The 14,236-nt window shown below is 45.2% G+C and overlaps 1 protein-coding gene across 2 annotated transcripts in view; it reads right to left on the reverse strand.

Moving 5' to 3' along the window:
* The window catches only part of PDRG1 (p53 and DNA damage regulated 1), a 36,691-nt gene extending 22,883 nt beyond the window's left edge, over positions 1–13,808 (reverse strand). For both annotated transcript variants that reach the window (XR_005553602.1, XM_039318891.1), the window contains exons 1-4: positions 13,480–13,808; positions 11,020–11,095; positions 3,160–3,234; positions 564–644 (exon numbers count right to left, since the gene is read on the reverse strand). Coding sequence is in view for 1 of the 2 variants with exons in the window: in XM_039318891.1 (XP_039174825.1) it covers positions 564–644; positions 3,160–3,234; positions 11,020–11,095; positions 13,480–13,566 (319 nt within the window). In the remaining variant the exon portion in view is untranslated. The remainder of the gene's footprint in view (positions 1–563; positions 645–3,159; positions 3,235–11,019; positions 11,096–13,479) is intronic.
* Between the last annotated feature and the right edge of the window lie 428 nt (positions 13,809–14,236).

The following is a 14,236-nucleotide window of genomic DNA, read 5'->3' on the forward strand; positions in this document are numbered from 1 at the left end:
AAAGCTGACTGGCTGACTTTGCAACACTTCCTCTCCCTCAGCCCAGCCCAGCCCACCTCACAGGGTTGTCAGAAAAATAGGAGCAGGAAGGAATATTAGGTATATATAAAAATAATAGAGGCACGGTATATAAATGCTAAATAATTAAAATGAAGAAATAAAACTAAATTTCAAAAAGAATCTTTAAGCTCCCTCCTAATCTACCACATCGCTCCTGGGATCGAGAAGGAGGGAATAGCCCGAAGTTGTCCAGGGAATCCCTGTGAAGGGGAGGGTAGGGGGAGGCGGTGGACAGACAGACGCTGGGTTTCCCAGCTCCTAGTCCAGCCCAGCCCCTTCCCCATCGCTCCCCACGGCTCTCAGTCACTACCTTACCGCCTTAAGACGGGAGGGAAGGAAATCTTAATTGGGCCACTCAGAGCTCTGAGTTCAGAATACAACAGTACCAAGGAAGATAAGGTGCCATTCACACAATTAGTCAAATTGGGAAGGGAAAAAAAAAAAAACCTTGGCGTGCTGAGCTTTCCCTTGGAATCAGGTTAGGGAGCCAGGTGGGCACCTACCTTGGGCCTCCATGAGGTGGCTGACTTTCCCTTTGAGTTCCTCCTGCAATTTCGCAATTTCTTCCTCCAACAGCTCTTGATCTGCGGAAGGACGAGGGGAAGAACGGTCCACGGGTGAGGTTTAAAATGGATAGGATAGGATAGGGTTAGGGTAAGGTAAGGCAAGGCAAGGCAATAAGATAAGGTAAGGTAAGGTAAGATAAGATAGGATGATAAGATAAGAAGATGATAAGATGAGATAAGATGAGAAAAGATAAGATAGCCTTGTCATTTTTTTTTTTGCTTTGGGCACAACGGAACACATCAAAAATGAAATTTAGTTCCCCGCTGTAAGTGAACACATACATGACACACACCTAAACATGCTATATACAACATATGTATAGACCCACACCCCTACATATACATAGCAAATGAATATTAAACCCTGTCCATCTTGGATATATAATGGAAGGAGGAAGCTTGAGAGTTCACAAGGTTAATGCTGTATGGAATGAAACTATGGCTGAATCCGGATGTTTTGCTTTGAATAGAATAGAATAGAATATGTAAAGAACAGAACAGAACATGGAAAGAACAGAACAGAACAGAGTTGGAAGGGACCTTGGAGGTCATCTAGTCCAACCCCCTGCTCAGTCAGGAAACCCTGTACCATTTCAGACAAATGGCTGTCCAGTCTCTTCTTAAAAACTTCCAATGTTGGAGCATTCACCGCTTTGGAGGCAAGTAGTTCCACTGGCTGATTGTTCTGGCAGTCAGGAAGTTTCTCCTTAGTTCCAGGTTGCTTCTCTCCTTGGTCAGTTTCCACCCATTGCTTCTTGTCTTGCCTTCAGGGGCTTTGGAGAATAGCTTGACTCCCTCTTCTTTGGGGCAGCCCCTGAGATACTGGAAGACTGCTATCCTGTCCCCCCTCGTCCTTCTCTTCCTTAAACTGGACCTACCCAATGCCAGCAACCGTTCCTTGTATGTTTTAGCCTCCAGTCCCCTGATCATCTTGGATCCAGCCGAACTGCAGATGGCCCCTGAGAAACATGTGCAGAGACTGGCACCGCTTTTCTAACAGCCTGGCAAGCCCTTATGCCATTCCCACGGGAAGGAATGAGGGGGGACGGCCCAATCTGGTGCCTGAATATGCCGATCCTCCCACAGGAAAAAAAAAAAAAAAGCAGGGAGGCGGAAAGAAAGAGGACGATGAACCCCCCCCCCCCAGGGGAGCTGTGTGCTGTACAGGCTCTCCCCGATAATTTCATATATAAGGCTAGGATGGTCGACCACGTTGCCTAATTAGAGGAGGAATTTCATGGAACGGTGGCTTCTTTGCTGGTTTTTCTGGCAGACGTTTCATGACCCAACTAGGGGACGTCATCAGGGCTGGAAGGGAGTGAAGAGATAGAAAAAGAGGAGGACGGTGGGGTCGTTGCTCACTAAGCATGATGGTTTTCTTGCAGAGGTTTCACAACCCAACTAGGGAACATCAGTGCTAGAAGGGAGGAGGGGGAGGGGGAGGAGGAGCAGGAGGGGGGAAGGAGGAGCAGGAGGAGGAGAAGGAGGACTGTGGGGTCCTTGGTGCTCCCAGACCTTGCTGGTTTTCTGGCATTCATTACCCAAGTAGGGAACATCATCAGTGCTGGAAGGGAGTGGAGTTTGCAGAGAGGAGGAGAAAGAAGAGTAGGACTGTGGGCTTCTTGATGCTCTCTGAGCTGGGTGGTTTTCTTCCAGAGGTTTCACAACCCAACTAGGGAACATCATCCGTGCTAGAAGGGAGGAGGAGGAGGAGGAAGAGGAGGAGGAGGAGGACTGTGGAGTCCTTGGGGCTCTCTGAACTTGGTGGTTTTCTTGCAGACCTTTCATGACCCAACTAGGGAACATCATCAGTGCTAAAAGGGTGTGGGGTTTTGTGGAGAGGAGGAGGAGGAGGAGGAAGGAGGAGGACAACTGTGGAGTCCTTGGTGCTCTCTGAGCTTGCTGGTTTTCTTGCAGACATTTCATGACCCAACTAGGTCACATCATCAGTGCTAGAAGGGAGGAGGAGGAGGAGGAGGAGGAAGAATGACTGTGGGGTCCTTGGTGCTCTCTGAGCTTGCTTGTTTTCTTGCAGATGTTTCATGACCCAACTAGGGAACACCATCCGTGCTACAAGGGAGGAGGAGGAGGAGGAGAAGGAGGAGGAATGAATGAATGAATGAATGAATGAATGAATGAATGAATGTATGTATGTTGGGTCCTTGGTGCTCTCTAAGCTTGCTGGTTTTCTGGCAGACATTTCATGACCCAACTAAGGAACACCATCCATGCTAGAAGGGAGGGGGGTTACTCTCTTTTTATATCAGTGCATCATAAAGTCACCAAGGGCTGAGAACGATTCTTATAAATGACTCTCCTTATCAGCAACCATTAATCTCAACCGCTGAAAGGCAACAGTGGAAAAGCGGGTCAATATTTTCCCGCGGGAGACATGGAGCGCTTCCAAAGTATGAATTGGGCTGGCGCCATTCCATGCTCGACCAACACACACACACACACACACACACACACACACACACACACACACACGGCTCAGCTCTGCAAACGGGAGAACTTTACGGGGAAACCTCACCTCTCTGTAGCATCTCCCGGGTCTTCGTTTTCGGAAGCTGGATGAACATGGCCCCAAAGCAAACCGTGGCTTTGTCTGAAAGCAGGAAAAGAAAGCTTGTTTTAATCCGAAGCGTCAATTTGTTTAATTGAAAAAACAAAACGGCTCCTGCTTTGAAATCTCAGCCTCTTGGAGTGGGAACCTGAAAACCTTCCAGAGGTGGCTGAACTACAAGACCCAGCAGCCTCAGCGGCAGCTGGTCAAGAAATAGCTCTTTGCTCCTGGGGTTGGTTACCATGGCGTCGTCATACAGGGCCGTAGAGGGTCTCCATCTTAATAATGATGATGATGATGATAATAATAATAATAATGACAAAGTAGCAATTATGGTGCATTGGAAGATCTGCAAGAAATATCATTTGCCTAAAACAGTGGTTCTCAACCTGTGGGTCGGGACCCCATTTGGGGTTGAATGACCATTTCACGGGGGTCACCAAACCATGCTGTCCGCCATTTTTTTCCCTTTTCCCTAGCTGTCCTATTCCCTCTTATTGGTGGCCACACCCATTTGGGGGTCACCACAACATGGGGAACTGTATTATGGGATCACGGCATTAGAAAGGTTGAGAATCACTGGCCTAAAAGCAAGAACTGGTGGGATCATAAAATAGAGAAAGTCATAGAAAATGATAAAATTAAACTGCTCTGGACTTCAGAATTCAAACAGACAAGCACCTGCAACATAACACCCCAGACTTAACAATTGTCGATAAGAAAGACAAAAAAGTCTGGATAGTGGACGTGGCAGTGCCTGGAGACAGCAGAATAGACGAGAAAGAACTGGAGAAGATAACAAAATACAAAGACCTACAAATAGAAATGGAAAGACTGTGGCAAAAGCAAGCAAGGGTAGTACCAATAGTCATAGGCTACTTGGGTGCAATCCCAAAACAACTGGAGCACCACTTGGACACCATCATCGACATTGACAAATTTGCCATTAGTCAATTGCAAAAGGCGGCCTTACTAAGAACTGCTTCCATCCTGCAACGATATCTGTAATACCATCAAATATCCACATCTGCCTATCCCAGGTCCTTGGGAAGGATTCGATAGGTAGACAAAAATGCCAAATCCAGTCTGAACATCTGGCTGACTGTGCGATGATCCATTATAAGAATACAGAATACAGAATACATCAAGAAACTGCAGCTCCCTGCAATAACTCCAGCAATGTTACAAAAAACTGTGCTACTCGGAACGTCTTACATTTTAAGGAGGTACCTGGTTGACACCTAGGATGCTGGCAGAAAGAGAAAAAAGAACACAGAAACAGAAAACGAAATGAAGAGGAAGAGAAAAAGAAGTGAAAGAGAGAGAACAGAGAAAGAAAGAAAGAAAGAAAGAAAGAAAGAAAGAAAGAAAGAAAGAAAGAAAGAAAGACAGGGAAAGAGGAGAGAGAAAGCAAGAAACAAGGTGAGAGAGAGAGAGAGAGAGAGAGAGAGAGAGAGAGAGAGAGAGAAGTTTAAGTCACGGAAGGAATGACCCGCACAATTTTGAAGAGTAATTACTACAAATTGTCACAGAAGGTCCCAATCGCTTATTCTCCGCTGTGTTGTAAACACATCTTTGTTTTTTTGACAGCTTTTAAAAATGTTCTCGGGCGACAAAAAAACCCCGTGAGCCACACCCACACCCGGAGCAAGTTGCCCTCCACATCTACACACTGCTTGCAAAAAGAAAGAAAAAAGTCACTTCGGCCCCGATGCCCGAAAGAGAAAACCTGATTTTTGGCCTTGGCTGCGATTGATTAGACAAGCGGTTAAAAATCTATTTATTAACAGATGGGCCAGAGACAGAGCTAAAAGAAATATTTCACATTTTCCCCGACTCAGCATGAAAGTTTTCAGGTCTCCCGGTCACTTTTCCAGCTCATGCTATCCGAAAGCCTCCAGAAAGGTAAAAATAGCTCAAGCAGACATGTAAGCAATTGAAACAAAACGGGGAGGACAATCAACCAGTGGAACAGCTTTACCCCCAGAAATTGTGGGCACTCCATCATTGGAGGTTTTTAAGAAGAGGCTAGAGACAGTCACCTGTCTGAGATGGTATATACGTTCTCCTGTTTGAGCAGGAGGCTGGACTAGAAGACCTCCATGGTCCTATATTCTATTCTATTCTATTCTGTTCTCTTTTATTCTTTTCTGTTCTATTCTGTTCCATTCTATTCTAATTTCTAATTCTATTCTATTCTACAATCTGCTATTTCTATTCTATTCTTATTTCTAATTCTATATTCTTATTTCTAATTCTAGTCTATTCTACAATCTGTCATTTCTACTCTATTCTATTCTTATTTCCTATTCTACTCTTATTTCTAATTCTATTCTATAATCTATTATTTCTATTCTATTCTTATTTCTAATTCTGTTCTATTTCTAATTCTATTCTATTCTACAATCTGTTATTTCTACTCTACTCTATTCTTTTCCTATTCTATTCTTATTTCTAATTCTATTCTTATTTCTAATTCTATTCTATAATCTGTTATTTCTACTCTATTCTTATTTCCTGTTCTACTCTTATTTCTAATTCTATTCTATTCTACAATCTGTTATTTCTACTCTACTCTATTCTTTTCCTATTCTATTCTTATTTCTAATTCTATTCTATTCTACAATCTGTTATTTCTACTCTACTATTCTTATTTCCTATTCTATTCTTATTTCTAATTCTATTCTATTCTACAATGTTATTTCTATTCTATTCTTATTTCTAATTCTGTTCTATTCTTATTTCTAATTCTATTCTACAATCTGTTATTTCTATTCTATTCTTATTTCTAATTCTATCCTATTCTTATTTCTAATTCTGTTCTATTCTTATTTCTAATTCTATTCTATTCTACAATCAGTTATTTCTATTCTATTCTAATTCTATTCTTATTTCTAATTCTATTCTACAATCTGGTATTTCTATTCTATTCTTATTTCTAATTCTATTCTATTCTTATTTCTAATTCTATTCTATTCTACAATCTATTATTTCTATTCTATTCTTATTTGTAATTCTATTCTATTCTACAATCAGTTATTTCTATTCTATTCTAATTCTATTCTTATTTCTAATTTTATTCTATTCTACAATCTGTTAATTCTATTCTATTCTATTCTATTCTATTCTATTCTATTCTATTCTATTCTTTTTATTCAACATCTTCATCAATGATTTGGACAAGGGGATAGATGGGGAACTCATCAAATTTGCAGATGACACCATGCTGGCAGGAATAGCCAACACTCCCGAAGACAGGCTTAGGATACAGGAGGATCTGGACAGACTTGAACACTGGGCACTAACTAACAAAATGAAATTCAATGGTGAAAAAAGTAAGGTTCTACATTTAGGCAAGAAAAACCAAATGTACAGATATAGTATAGGGGTAACCTTGCTCAATAGTAGTAACTGTGAGAGGGATCTCGGAGTCCTAGTGGACAATCACTTAAATAGGAGCCAGCCGTGTGCTGCAGCTGCCAAAAAAGCCAACACAGTGCTAGGCTGCATTAACAGAGGGATAGAATCAAGACAACGTGAAGTGTTAATACCACTTTACAAGGCCTTGGTAAGGCCACACTTGGAATCCTGCATCCAGTTTTGGTCACCACGATGTAAAAAAGATGTTGAGACTCTAAACAGTGTTTCCCAAACTTGACAATTTTAAGGCATGTGGACTTCAACTCCCAGAATTCCACAGCCAGCATTGCTGGCTGTGGAATTCTGGGAGTTGAAGTCCTAATGCCTTAAAATTGTCAAGTTTGGGAAACACTGCTCTAGAAAGAGTGCAGAGAAGAGCAACAAAGATGATCAGGGGACTGGAGGCTAAAGCATATAAGGAATGGTTGCTGGAATTGGGTATGTCTAGTTTAATGAAGAAAAGGGGGACATGATAGCAGCCTTCCAGTATCTCAGGGGCTGCCCCCAAAGAAGAGGGAGTCAAGCTATTCTCCAAAGCCCCTGAAGGCAGGACAAGAAGCAACGGATGGAAACTCATCAAGGAGAGAAGCAACCTAGAACTAAGGAGGAATTTCCTGACAGTGAGAACAATTAACCAGTGGAACAACCTGCCTCCAGAAGCGGTGAATGCTCCAGCACTGGAAGTTTTTAAGAAGAGACTGGACAGCCATTGGTCCTAAATGGTATAGGGTTTCCTGCCTGAGCAGGGGGTTGGACTAGATGACCTCCAAGCTCCCTTCCAACTTTATTATTATTATTATTATTATTATTATTATTATGAAAAAAAGGCCTAACGCATCCAGAAGTTTGGCTGACTTCTACAAGAAGCAAGTATAGACACCCCTTGATCTACGACCATTCATTTAGTGACCGTTAAGCTACAACAGCCCGGAAAAAAGTGACTTATGACCATTTTTCACACTTATGACCCTTGCTGCATCCCTGAGGTCACATGATCAAAATTCAGCCACTTGGCAACAGGCTCATATTTATGACGGTCGCCGTGTCCTGGGTTCACGCGATCCCCTTTCGCGTCCTTCCCCATCGATGGGGAAGCCAGATTCACTTAACACTTCTAACAACTGCAGCGATTCACTTTACGACCGTGGCAAGAAAAGTCGTAAAATGGGGCAAAGCTTAAGGAATGTCTCACTTAGCCGTGGGAATCCTGCACTCACGTTGTGGTCGTAAGCCAAGGACTAACTTGTATTGTGCAATTACAGGCACGTCGACCTGGCAGAGAGCTTTGATGTTGTTAGTTGCAAAGTCGTGTCCGACCCATCGTGACCCCATGGACCATGTTCCTCCAGGTCTTCCTGTCCTCTACTATCTTCTGGAGTCCATTGAAGCTCACACCTCCTGCTTCAGGGACTCCCTCCAGCCCCCTCCTTCTCTGTCGTCCCCTTCTTCTCTTGCCCTCCATCTTTCCCAGCATCAGGTTCTTCTCCAGGGAGTCCTTCCTTCTCATTAGATGGCCAAAGTACTTGAGTTTCAACTTCAGGATCTGGCCTTCTAAAGAGCAGTCAGGGTTGATCTCCTCTAGGACTGACCGGTTGGATCGCCTTGCAGTCCAGGGGATTCACAGGAGTCTTCTCCAGCACCAGAGTTCAAAGGCCTCCATTCTTTGGTGCTCAGCCTTTCTTACGGTCCAGCTTTCACAGCCATACATTGCAACTGGGAAAACCATGGCCTGGACTATATGCACTTTTGTTGGCAGGGTGATGTCTCTGCTTTTTAGTATGCTGTCTAGATTTGCCATAGCTTTCCTCCCCAGGAGCAAGCGTCTTTTAATTTCTTGGCTGCAGTCCCCATCTGAGGTGATATTGGAGCCCAGAAAAATAAAATCTGTCACTACCTCCATTTCTTCCCCATCTATTTGCCAGGAATTGAGTGGGCCAGATGCCATGATTTTGGTTTTCTTAATGTTGAGTTTCAAGCCAACCTTTGCACTCTCCTTCTTCACCCGCATCAAGAGGCTGTTTAGTTCCTCTTCACTTTCTGCCATTAGAGTGGTATCGTCTGCATACCTTAGGTTGTTGATGTTTCTCCCGGCAATCTTAATTCCAACTTTTGATTCCTCTAGCCTTGCCTTTCTCATGATATGCTCTGCATATAAGTTAAACAGGCAGGGCGACAGTGTACAGCCTGGCCGGACTCCTGTCCCAATTTTGAACCAATCAGTGGTTCCGTGTCCAGTTCTCACTGTTGCTTCTTGACCCGCATATGTTTCTCAAGAGACAAATAAGGTGGTCTGGTACTCCCATCTCTTTAACAACTCGCCTCAATTTGTTGTGATCCACACAATCAAAGGCTTCAGCATAGTCAATGAAGCAGAAGTAGATGTTTTTCTGGAACTGCCTAGCTTTCTCCATGATCCAGCGTTATGTTGACAATTTGATCTCTAGTTCCTCTGCCTCTTCGAAATCCTGCCTGTACTTCTGGTATGTAAATTGATATTTTAAATTGGTATTTTCCTCCCACTTCCTTTGTTTGGACACAGGAAATGCAGCCCAGGATTAGAATGCTTAGGATCTCCGAGGACGGGCCATTGAATTTGCAGTGTTTTATTCTCAAAAAGAATAAAGAATAGACAGCATACTAAAAAGCAGAGACATCACCCTGCCAACAAAAGTGCGTATAGTCCAGGCCATGGTTTTCCCAGTTGCAATGTATGGCTGTGAAAGTTGGACCATAAGAAAGGCTGAGCGCAGCGCCAAAGAATTGAGGCCTTGAACTATGGTGCTGGAGAAGACTCCTGCGAGTCCCTTGGACTGCAAGGCGTTCAAACCGGTCAGTCCTAGAAGAGATCAACCCCGACTGCTCTTTAGAAGGCCAGATCCTGAAGTTGAAACTCAAATACTTTGGCCACCTAATGAGAAGGAAGGACTCACTGGAGGAGGGCCTAATGCTGGGAAAGATTGAGGGCAATAGAAGAAGGGGACGACAGAGAATGAGGTGGTTGGATGGAGTCACTGAAGCAGTAGGTGTGAACTTAAATGGACTCCAGAAGATGGGAGAGGACAGGAAGACCTGGAGGAACGTTGTCCATGGGGTCGCGATGGGTCGGACACGACTTCGCAATTAACAACAACAACAATTCTCAAAAAAAAAAAGGTACCTCTTGAGTCTTCCCGTTCCCCCTGAGAGTTGTTGAATTTGGGAAAAAAAGAAATAAAAAGAAAAAAGAAGGAAAAGACGCACAGCCCTGACAATTGAGGTCTTTTTCTGTTCTGGCAATTATCAGGCTTGCATTCAACATAGCTAGTTAACATCTGCCAGAATTAGCTGCTTTTGTAACATGGGACTTTTGTTCCTCACTCCACGCCAAGAATGTTTTCTTCCAAAGTTGATTAGTGTGTTGGAATCATCCACGGCAGAAATTATTCCAATGCTCTTTTTTTTCTTTCCCATTTCCGGCAGTCTGCTTTCTTTCATTCCTTCCAAACTCCTCCGGTTTAGCGAAAAGGTGGCTAGGAAGGTGGCAGAAACTGGGTACGCCTAGTCTAGTGAAAAGAAGGACCAACGGCGACAGGATAGCAGTTTTCCAATCTCTCAGGGGCTGCCCCAAAGAAGAGGGAGTCAAGCTCTTCTCCAAAGCGCCTGAAGGCAGGACAAGAAGCAATGGATGGAAACTCATCAAGGAGAGAAGCAACCTAGAATTATGGATAAATTTCCTATCCGTGAGAACAATCAGCGGAACTGCTTGCCACCAGAAGTTGTGGGTGCCTCAATACTGGAGGTTTTCAAGAGGGGATTGGATGGCCATTTGTCTGAAATGGTATAGGGTCTCCTGCTGGAGCAGGGGGTTGGACTAGAAGACCTTCAAGTTCCCTTCCAACTCTTATTCTGTTAAATCCTCAAGTTCCTGGAATTGGGATTGTCCTGTTTAACGAAAAGGACTAAGGGTGGCATGATAGCAATAGTCCAGTATCTCAGGGGCTGCCCCAAAGAAGAGGGAGTCAAGCTATTCTCCAAAGCGCCTGAAGGCAGGACGAGAAGCAACGGATGGGAACCCATCAAGGAGAGAAGCAACCTGGAACTAAGGAGAAACTTCCTGACAGTGAGAACAATTAACCATTGGAACCACCTGCCTCCAGAAGTGGTGAATGCTCCAACACTGGAAGTTTTTAAGAAGAGACCGGACGGCCATTTGTCTGAAATGGTATAGGGTCACCTGCCTGAGCAGGGGGTTAGACTAGATGACCTCCAAGGTCCCTTCCCACTCTTATTCTGTAAAATCCTCAAGTTCCTGGAATTGGGATTGTCCAGTTTAATGAAAAGAAGGACTAAAACTAAAACCCTGAGCTAAGCTATTACAACGTCAGATGGACCTTTTCACACAATTCCAGGAAAAAAACAACAACTCACCAGCAGAATCCATGTCCTTATTCAGGGCTCTTAAGGCTTCCCGGTTTTGGTTCCGTTTCTGATTCAGATCGAAAATCTAAGAAGAGAAATGGATAAAACCTCAAGCTTTGCTAAAAAGCTCATTCATCCAGCATCTCCCGGTCTCACTTCTTCCCCTCTGCAGATTGGACAAGCCATCTTGTATTATATTTTTCTACTGCACCCGAAGGCAGGACAAGAAGCAACATATGGAAACTAAGCAAGGAGAGAAGCAATCTGGAACTGAGGAGAAATTTCGTGACAGTGAGAACAATTAACCAGCGGAACTACCTGCCTCCAGAAGTTGCAGGTGTTCCATCACTGGAGGTTTTTAAGACGAGACTGGACATCTGTTTGAAATGGTATAGGGCAGTGTTTCTCAACCTTGACAATTTTAAGGCATGTGGACTTCAACTCCCAGAATTCCACAGCCAGCATTGCTGGCTGTGGAATTCTGGGAGTTGAAGTCCACATGCCTTAAAATTGTCAAGGTTGAGAAACACTGGTATAGGGGGTTGAACAAAAGACCTCCATGGTCTATTCAGTGGAATAGATTGCTTCCAGAAGTTGTGGATGCTCCAACAATGGAAGTTTTTAAGAAGAGGCTGAACAACCATTTGTCCGGAATGGTATAAGGCAAGGGTCTTCAAACTTGGCCCTTGTGGACTTCAACTCCCAGAATTCCTCAGCCAGGCACACATCCCTGACCTACAGCAAGAAGATCAGACTGGTGTTCCAGCAGAGACAGTTGGAAGTTGTATTTCACAAGAACAAATGGAAAGTCAACTGTGAGGTCCTTGATCTTTGAAAAACATCAAGGGCCCCACAGTTCAACCCTGGGTGGTTAATACAGATAGTCCTTGACTTAACAACAGGGGCCTTCAAACTTGGCCCTTTTATGACTTTTGGATTTCAACTCCCAGAATTCCTCAGCCAGGCACGCTTCACCTCGGCCAGGGGTCTTCAAACTTGGCCATTTTATGACTTATGGATTTCAACTCCCAGAATTCCTCAGCCAAGCTTGCTAGGTGGTACTGGAATATTGCCATATCCTAAAAGTGGTACAACCGGTGAAAAGGTTGAAAAGCCCTGGACTAGAAGACCTCCACGATCCCCTCCAACTTGGTTACTCTGTCTATCCACCAGCTGGCTGGAGGCTGGGGCTGCAAAAATGCCACCGGGGAAAAAAAAAATCAGCATTGTTTTGGCTACTAACTGGTTGCTTGGCACTTTGTATCCCAATGCAGGAATTGGAAGGAATTTTCTAACAATACTAGCAGTTTGGAGGCAAGGTGGGGATACAGTTCCACCCAGCCACCTTGCAGCCATAAGGGGGGCCTGCCCTCGTCTCCTCTGGGGTCTGCAATGCAGACTGCTGAGTAGTCCAAGATTGCTGAGCGCGTACCCCATTTTATGTATAGGAAGGAAGGAATGAATGAAGGAAGGAAGGAAGGAAGGAAGGAAATGAGAAGAGAATGAGAATGAGAATGAGAAGAAAGAAGGAAGGAAGGAAGGAAGGAAGGAAGGAAGGAAGGAAGGAAGGAAGGAAGGAAGGAAGGAAGGAAGGAAGGAAGGAAGGAAAGAAGGAAGGAAAGGAAGGAAGGAAGGAGGAAGGAAGGAAGGAAGGAAGGAAGGAAATGAGAATAAGAAGAAGAAAGGAAGGAAGGAAGGAAGGAAGGAAGGAAGGAAGGAAGGAAGGAAGGAAGGAAATGAGAAGAGAATGAGAAGAAGGAAGGAAGGAAGGAAGGAAATGAGAAGAGAATGAGAATGAGAGGAAGGAAGGAAGGAAGGAAGGAAGGAAGGAAGGAAGGAAAGAAATGAGAAGAGAAGGGAAGGGAATGAGAAGAACGAAGGAAGGAAATGAAAGGGGACAGAAAAGGGAAGGGAATGAGAAGGAAGAAAGGAAGGAAGGAAAGAGGGAAGGGAGGAGAGAGGGAAGGATAAAGTGAAAGAGGGAGAGAGGAACAAAGAAAGAGAGAAAGAAAAGAAAGGATAAAACGCTAAAACATAATAATAAAAGAATAAATATGAATTTCTCCATCTGCAGAAATTTTAAAATAGAGGCTTTACAAGCATTTTCCCTGGATAGCACGCATGGGCCTGGCTGCCCCTTGCTTAGGGCTGGACTAGACGACCTTGGGGTACTCCTTCCAACAAGACACTCCTAGGACCCTCTGGAGCGTGGTCTGAGCGGGAAAGGGGGGGGGTTGGACTAGCGGATCTCTAGGGTTTCCTTCCAAGTGGGCACTTCTACACAAGACTGTTTGCGATATTTAATCTTGTTGTATCTATTTTATATTCTATGTTTCGCGGCGGGCGGGGGCGCGGGACGGAAATCCCTAGGCCTGCCTTGTTCCAGGCGCGGGGACTACAACTCCCATCATGCCTCGCGGCGCCAATTCGTTTTCTCTTCCCCCCTCCCAACGGCGCTCCCCGGCCTACCTGCTGCCTGGTGGCCATCACCTCCTCGGCCAGCGCCTCCACTTCGGCCAAATAGCGGAGCACGAAGTCCGGATCGCTAGCGGCCATTGCGCCGGGTCTCCAAGGAAAAGCGACGCCGGGAAACTGCGCGACTTGACGTGGCGCGGCCTAGTCGGCGCAGGCGCCTGAGCCGGGCGGTTGCCATGGCGACCGCCAGGCCTTGAGGCCTACTCCAGGCCTTCGCCGGCCTATCCCGCCAAGCTGGGAAAGGAGGCGGGCAACTAACCCGCTTCTTCTCCTTGGGCGGCAGCCTGGGAGGACAGGCAGGCCTTCCCCGGAGGCCCTTCGAGGCCTTGGACTCCGTTTCCCCTCCTCCTCGGCCGTCCAGGATCAGGATGGGCTCGGATTGGCTCTGGCCTCCTTCCTGACATGGAGCGGCTCTTACCTGGCAGTTCTAGGAGGATGGATTACAAATCCCATCATCCGCCCTCTTGCGGGATCGCGGGGCTGGGTGTGATGGAGAACAGAGTGATGCATTGAAAACCGCCAGCGGCAAGGAAGACCATTGCCTGACTTTCCAGTGGGAAACGCCTTGCTGGGTGGATGTGTTGTCTGAACCCAGTCACGTGGGTCAGCTTGACCTGCTTTGGGAAGGAAAGACCTGCAGGTGGCATTCATATGACACCCAAAGCTTCCTTTGAAATGTGGGGCCAACTCAGCCAGTTGTGCTAGCATTGTGTGAACACCAAAATGGGTTAATTCACCAACCCTGGTTTGG

The sequence above is a fragment of the Crotalus tigris genome, unplaced genomic scaffold, assembly GCF_016545835.1.
Source record: "Crotalus tigris isolate CLP2741 ecotype Arizona unplaced genomic scaffold, ASM1654583v1 scf7180000021643.52994198:917841, whole genome shotgun sequence".
NCBI classification, from domain to species: Eukaryota; Metazoa; Chordata; class Lepidosauria; order Squamata; family Viperidae; genus Crotalus; species Crotalus tigris.